The following is a 6671-nucleotide window of genomic DNA, read 5'->3' as shown; positions in this document are numbered from 1 at the left end:
AGAAAAAAAAAAAAAAAAAAAAAAAAAAAAAAAAAGGAAAGAAAAAAAAAAAAGAAAAAAAAAAGGGAAAAAAAAAAAAAAAAAAAAAAAAAAAAGGTCAATTTCAAACCCTGTGAACTTCCCAGCTGCGCTTCTGCTCCGTCCGGCTCTCACATCAGTCCGTCTCGCCGGCAGCGCCCGCTTCTCCCCCCGCGGCTCTCCGTCCCTCCGCCCGGAGCCGCGCAGCGCTGCGGCGGTCACAGCCCCAGGGCGGCCGCGTGCTTCTTGGCCTTCAGCCGCAGGTCGGCGATGCTCGAGTTCTTGCTGGTCGTCTTAGCGGCGGCGGCGGCGGCCACCACGGAGGCGGCGGAAGCGGACTCGGCCAAAGTGGCGAGCGGGAGCCCGAAGGGCGGAGCGGGGAACATCATGTAGGGCGCGTGGGCCAGGTGCGGGTGGAGGTGGTGGTGAGCGTGGGCCACGGCGCTGTCCAGCTGCAGCTGCGCCTGAACCTGAGAGCCACGCGGCCGCGAGTGGCACCGCTGACCCGGCCCCGCAAAGCCCGCAGCCCACCCACCGTGCCCTACGCACCCCCCACCCCGCGTCCCGGGACCCGCCGTGCCCTGCGCTTCCGTACCCCGCACGCTTCTCGCTGCTCCCCTCGCGTCCTACGCACCGCACGCAGTCCCCGTCCCGCTCCCGCACCGCCCGTATCCCGCGACCCCGCATCCCGAGTGCTGCTCCTGCACCAGCGTGTCCTGCGTCCCTTCTATCCCACACCCCGTGTTCTGCATCCCTCGCGTCCTCTCACCCCCTATATCCCACACCCCATATCCTGCACTCCCCGCGGCCCGCACCACCAACATCCTACACCCCATCTCCTGCAAGCCCGGGTCCCACAGCCCATATATCCCTCACCCCACGCCCCGTAGTATCCCAAACACGTACCTCCCGCGTCATATACCCCACGACACCCGTTTCCCACATCCTCCATATCCCACATCCTTCATCCCGCACCCCCCGCGCCCTACACACCCCATATCCAATAATCCACACCCCACGGCCCCCATACCCCGCACCCCACGGGCACACTTGCCTGCTGGAAGGGCATCCGCAGCGCTCCCACGTTGACGTAAGGGGCCACCCGGCAGGCTTCGAACTGGCTGGCGGCCCCTATGAGCACTCCTGCAGGCAGCGGTGGGTCAGCCCAGCCCCGCCGGATCCCCACGCGTGTCACACCCGCTCCCCCCCCCCTCACCCCGGACACGCACGGCCGTACCTTTGTGCAGCTGGTTTTCTTGCTTTCGGCATTTGGCTCTTCTGTTTTGGAACCAAACCTGAGGGCACAGAGGGGGGACGGGGTCACGAAGAGAGATACGGCCAATAAAAACAAAATAAAACCCACCGAGAATAAAAAGTGGAGGACAAAGAGAGTGGCAATGATGAGTGAGGGACGAGGCAATGAGGGTGCGAGAAATTCGGGAAATGACCCAAAATTGGCACTCGCTGTAGCCGAACCACTTTTCCCAGCCCCGAGTTCCCCTTCCCAGCCGGGGTCCCACCGCACCAATGTCTCTGATGTCTCTCCCCACAACCTCCCAACAGCTCTAAGCTCAGCTCGTTGTAATGGGTTTGGTTGTTTGCGCTGTCGGAGCCGAGGAGAACGCGCTCGTTAATAGCCCGTGTTATTAATTAGCTTTATCGTCAAGGAAAAAAAAAAAAAGAAAAAGAAAAAAAAAAAACAACCGAACAGCGAAGTGTTTAATGCCTCACTTTTGGGGGGTAATTACTGTCATCAAAGCTTTGCTACAAAGAAGTTGGAATTTCTCTGTTCCTCTGTGCAGCGGAGTGTGGCACGCAGGCGGAATAATTGTCTCATTATCATGATAATCTGATTTGCTGCCACGGAAAGGGCTGCGCGATGGACACGAACGGACTTTTTAATATTGGAAATGGAATGGTTGAAATAAATAAAGACGGAACGAAGTTCTGTTCGGCCGGGGGAGGTGGGGAGAAGGGCGGCAGCTCCGGAGCTGAGGGTTCCGTGCTGCCTTTAGGCTGCCGCAACCGCCCCATGAGCCTCTCCCCACGGCCACAACAAACAGACAAATTGTAAGTAAAATTAATAATGATAATAATGATAATAATGATAATAATGATAATAATGATAATAATAATAATAATAATAAAAACATGTTGTTGGGCGTCTCTTCAAGAGGCAAATATACACTCGACCCCCCCCCCCGCCTTCACATCTACTCCGGTCAAGCCAAATCTGTCCAGCAGCCACGTATTTGCCCTCAGCCTCCCGTGGAAAGAGGCACAGTCCGTGATTTGCAAAGCAGCGCAGAGAAGGGGAAATATCCGCGCGTGCTTCTAGTGAGGGTAGGGGCTGAGCTCCGCGAGCAACGCTGCCGGCCTCTGCCCCGAGCAGAACTACTTCGCTGGCTTTGATTTCGTTTGGGTTCTTTCGGCTGCGGCGACGGGGAAAAAATAATATGAGCGGGGAGCTGGGGAAGAGCGGCCGAGAGGCGTCCGCAAACGGTGTCGATTGTTTGGGGTTCTTCGGTGCGATGTGAGCGCTCTGTCCCTGCTCTGACCCCGCTGAGCGGCGCGGGGATCCCCCGGGCTCGGTGCAGATGGTGCCTGAAAGCACGGGGCTGGAAGGGGGGATCCGCTACAGCGCGGCCCTCCCGCAGCTGCAGATGTTGGGGGCCTAAAGCTGCTCCATGTGTTCGACCAAATCACGACCATCGTTTTCTCTTCTGTTCTTATTGGAACGGAAATACTCCGCGGCACCGACATTTGTTTTAATTTGGGAAGCGCTCTCCCTGGAGCTGCCGGCCCCGGCGGAACTCGCGGGGATGGATTTGGGGGAACTCGGGGAAGACGGCCGGGGGTTCCGCTCAGGTTCAGCCGAAGGAAGCTGCGGCTTCTCGGGATCTGCTCGGATCCCAGACTTTCGCACCGAACAAAGCCGGCCCGCGCTCCCCTTGTTTCTCGCTGCTTCCCTCCAGATTTAAGAGCCACGACCGCGAACATCCGCACCGCGTGGATCCCCGCTGGGTCACGCTCTCTCCGCGGCGACGAACCGACCCACGGCACCCCCGAGAGCGAACCGCACAGCGGGACCGAGGGGCAGCGGCTGCGGGGAGAGCCCCGCGGATGGCACCGAGCGGTCGTCCCCCCCCGACCCGCGTCCGCCCGGCGCTACCTGCACTCGGGCTTCGGACAGCCCCAGCCGCTGGCTCAGCTCCTCCCGCATGAAGGCGTCCGGGTAGTGGGTCTCGTCGAAAAGCCTTTCCAGCTCGTTCAGCTGCTCCAGGGTGAAATTCGTCCTGCTTCTCCGCTGCTTGATTTTCGTCTGCCCTTCGTCTTCCATGCCTTTCGCATCCTCCTTGCGCTCTTTCAGCTCCGGGGACACTGGACACGACACAAGCAGTCAGGCGGCCGCCGGGAACCGGGCGGGGAGCCGGGCCGGGAGCGGGGCTGAGCCGCGAGGCCGCGGAAGGCCCTTCCCCGCCGCCGCCGTGCCGTGCCCCGCCGCTCGGCTCCGGGCCCGCCGCGCTCCAACACCCGCAGCCCGGCCCCGCGCCCTCCTCCCTCGGAAGCGCAGCAACAGGTCGCGGCCCGCGGTCCCGCGTGGGTTTCGTTGCCGTGGCTTCGCCCCGCGAGCAGAAATCGCTCCGCGGAGCCGCCGCGGCGGATGCCGCCCGCACCCCGCGGCCGAACAAAAGGGCGGCGGCGACCCGCGAGGCTCCGCATCCCGGCCGGCTCCGACCGGCAGCTCCGCCGGGGATCCGCGGAGGTGTCCCTCCGCGCTGCGGTACCCGCGAGGCAGCGCCGGGCCCCGGAGCTTTCGTTCTCCGCGAGGCTTTGGCGGGATGCTGGAGAAGCGGCTCGGGCCGCGAGCGAGTTGGAGGCTTCTTGCGATATTTTAATATAAACTTCGAGGCCGGCCGCATATTTCCCGTAATTGGGAAAACATGGCAAGGCGCTCGCTCTGCCCACCGGAGCCTCGCGAGGAGCGCGGCGGCCCCGACGGGGAAGGGACGGGGAGGGAGGAAGAAGGGGCTCCCGGTGCCGCCGTTACCGTCGCTCAGCTTCGGGGTGGCCGCGTCGGCGGCTCTCTCGGCGGCGGCGTCGGGTTCCCGCGGCGGGGAGCGTCCGCCGCCCGCCCGCCCCGCTGGGCTGCCCGTCTCGTCCCGGCCCGGCTCCGCCGCGGTCCCGCCGGGCTCCCGGGCTCCGCGCAGAGGTCCGCTCTCCAGCACCTCGCGGTAGGTGATGAGCTCCTTCTTCTCCTTCGCTTTGGGATCAAACGATTTGGAGACGAACGCCGTCAGCTCCTCCATGGCCGCGGCTCAGGGCCGCCGCGCTGCCCCGGCTTCGCCGTGCCGCCCCCCCGGGCGGGCATCCACGGGGCGGGGTGCGGCCGGACCGGGCCGAGCCGTGCCGCGACCTCCGAGCCGCTCCGCTCCGAACCGGGCCGTTCCGCCCGACGTGCGGGGCCGGGCTCTCCTCGCCAGCTCCGGGCTCTGATAGCGTCGCGCCGCTGGAAGTGGCACTATTTATACTTTGCAACGCCTGCCCCTTGTTCCCGGCGAATTACCTCCCCTCGGAGCTCTGAATGGACCCCTTCCTTCTCCGCCGCCCGCCCGCCCGCCGCGGGGCAATGCGGCCACAGCGCTCCGCCGCCCGCCCGCCCCGCGCTGCGCCCTAATTTAATTTAATTAAGCGGCTGCTCCACACGAGGTCCCGGGCGGGCGATGCGCGGAGCCGGGGCTGCAGGGGAGGGGCCGGGGGGGTGCGCAGCCTCCGCACCCGCGCTCCGCCCGCATCGCGCCTTGCGGGGCGGGGGCACGGAAAGTTCCTCCGTGGGCTCCCGTGGGCTCGGGGATGGTGTAACGAGGGGGTAGCGGGCAGAGGAGGGTGGAGGCGTGGGATTAGGGCGAGTGACGCCGCTTGCGGCTCGCATTGTCGGGGCTTTGTTGGCTAAATCCCGTGAAAGCGGCACTTTTTTGTTGACACCTTCGGTGGGATGCCAATAAATTATTCAAAATTGTTGAACTCGCGCCCGCGTATCGATTCCTCCTTTGACCTCCACGGGGATGACTTTAAAGAGAGGGAGCACCGATTGCCCGTCGGGGGTCCTTTCGCCCCTGTTCACCTCAAAGCTTGCGTTTCCCACTGCGGGGTTGGGTTGTTTGTTTCTTTTTCTTCCCCCCCCCCCCCAGGAAAGCGGTGTGTTTCGCTTCATACTCGTGCAAAATTCGTTATGGGACTGGAATCCCGCGTGGAAATTCGCGGGTGGGAGAGTTTTGCTCCGTTGGGAGACCACAGCTGCGGTGCCTGAGTGCCCCAGAGACTCATGGCCGTGCGTGGGGCTCTGGGGCACCCAGGCACCAGCCAAAGCTCCCCGATCCCCACGCGTGTCCCGCACCCCGCGCAGCGCATCCATTCGCTCGGCGCTCCGCAGCACTGCCTGGCGCCATCGATGCGCTCGGCGCTCTCTCGCCTCTGCCTGCCCGCCTCCCTCCGGGAAGCCTCTGCGCTCAAAACCTCGACCCTGAGGCCTCAACTCGGCTGTTGGAGGCTGAGGTAAAGCTGGGGGGAGGACGGGAGGGCTCTTTATGGGGGGGGAGGTTCCGGGTGGCTGAAGGGTCTCGGGGTACGGGAAGGGGGTGGAGGTAGGCCTCAGGCCTGCCGGTAGGCCTCAGGCCTGCCGTTGCCATGGCGACGTTGCGGCCTGGCCTGGGGCAGGGCCTTGGGGGTGAGGTTGGGCCTTGGGGCCTGGGTCCTTCCTCCGCAGAGCGGTCAGAGTGTTTTGTTTTTTTTATCTTCTTCTTGCGTTTAGCGTGAACATCTCGAGGTTTGAAGCTGAATTCTCATGTTTGCGGTTCGGTTGTTTTATCTCGGTGTTTTCAGCTGGAGGAGCTGGTTGTGCTGTCTCTCCCTATAGGTGTGAGTTGGATGTTTCTCCTTTAGCAATTTGGAGGCTTGGCTAAGGGAAGGAACCCCCTGGATAAGTGCTTACAAATACACACTGTCTTGTAAGACCTATCTAAATGCTTACTTGCTCTGTACAGAGCCTGTTTTGATAGGGGGTTGGACTCAGTGATCACTCAGAGGGTGCTGATACACTGGAACACAAACACTATTCCAGCAGATGTGTTTTAAATGTAACTTTTCTCGGAGAGGAGGGAAGCTGGAAGAATGAGAGAGGGAGAGCTGCTGCTGTGCTCTGGCAGCTGGTGCTGGGCTGCACACCCTGCCTGCTGCTGTGCTTGCAGTGAGGACAAGTGCTGCCGTCCTTTCTGCTCCACGCTGCTCACTGATTCTAGAAAAATGGAACAGTTTCCCGGCCTGGAACAGGTTGCCCAAGGAGGCTGTGGATGCCCCATGCCTGGAGGCATTCAAGGCCAGGCTGGCTGTGGCTGTGGGCAGCCTGGTCTGCTGGTTGGTGACCTGCACACAGCAGGGGGATGAAACTGAATGATCATTGTGGTCCTCTTCAACCCAGGCCATTCTATGATCTCTAGAGGTCCCTTCCAGTCCTTACAATTCTGTGATTCTGTAAGAACCGGTCACCTCACTGTGACTTCTGATCCAATGTTTTTCTTTGTTGAGAGCATTTCTTTCTGAACTGCAGAGCAGGAAGAGTTTCTGCGTAACTGCAGGCTTGGTGGTGGGAGGCA

At 61.7% G+C, this 6671-nt stretch overlaps 1 protein-coding gene across 1 annotated transcript; it reads right to left on the bottom strand.

Moving 5' to 3' along the window:
- Positions 1-236: 236 nt before the first annotated feature.
- On the bottom strand, positions 237-4328 carry SHOX2 (SHOX homeobox 2; the record flags this gene model as incomplete). The annotated part of the gene is made up of 5 exons (XM_079539949.1): positions 237-482; positions 1067-1161; positions 1256-1313; positions 3191-3399; positions 4070-4328. 5 exons carry the CDS (start codon positions 4326-4328, stop codon positions 237-239), a joined length of 867 nt encoding a protein of 288 aa, XP_079396075.1.
- Between the last annotated feature and the right edge of the window lie 2343 nt (positions 4329-6671).

This window comes from Tetrao urogallus, assembly GCF_951394365.1.
Source record: "Tetrao urogallus genome assembly, chromosome: 9".
Taxonomy (NCBI): Eukaryota; Metazoa; Chordata; class Aves; order Galliformes; family Phasianidae; genus Tetrao; species Tetrao urogallus.
This window is presented reverse-complemented; position numbering and strand designations above follow the sequence as displayed.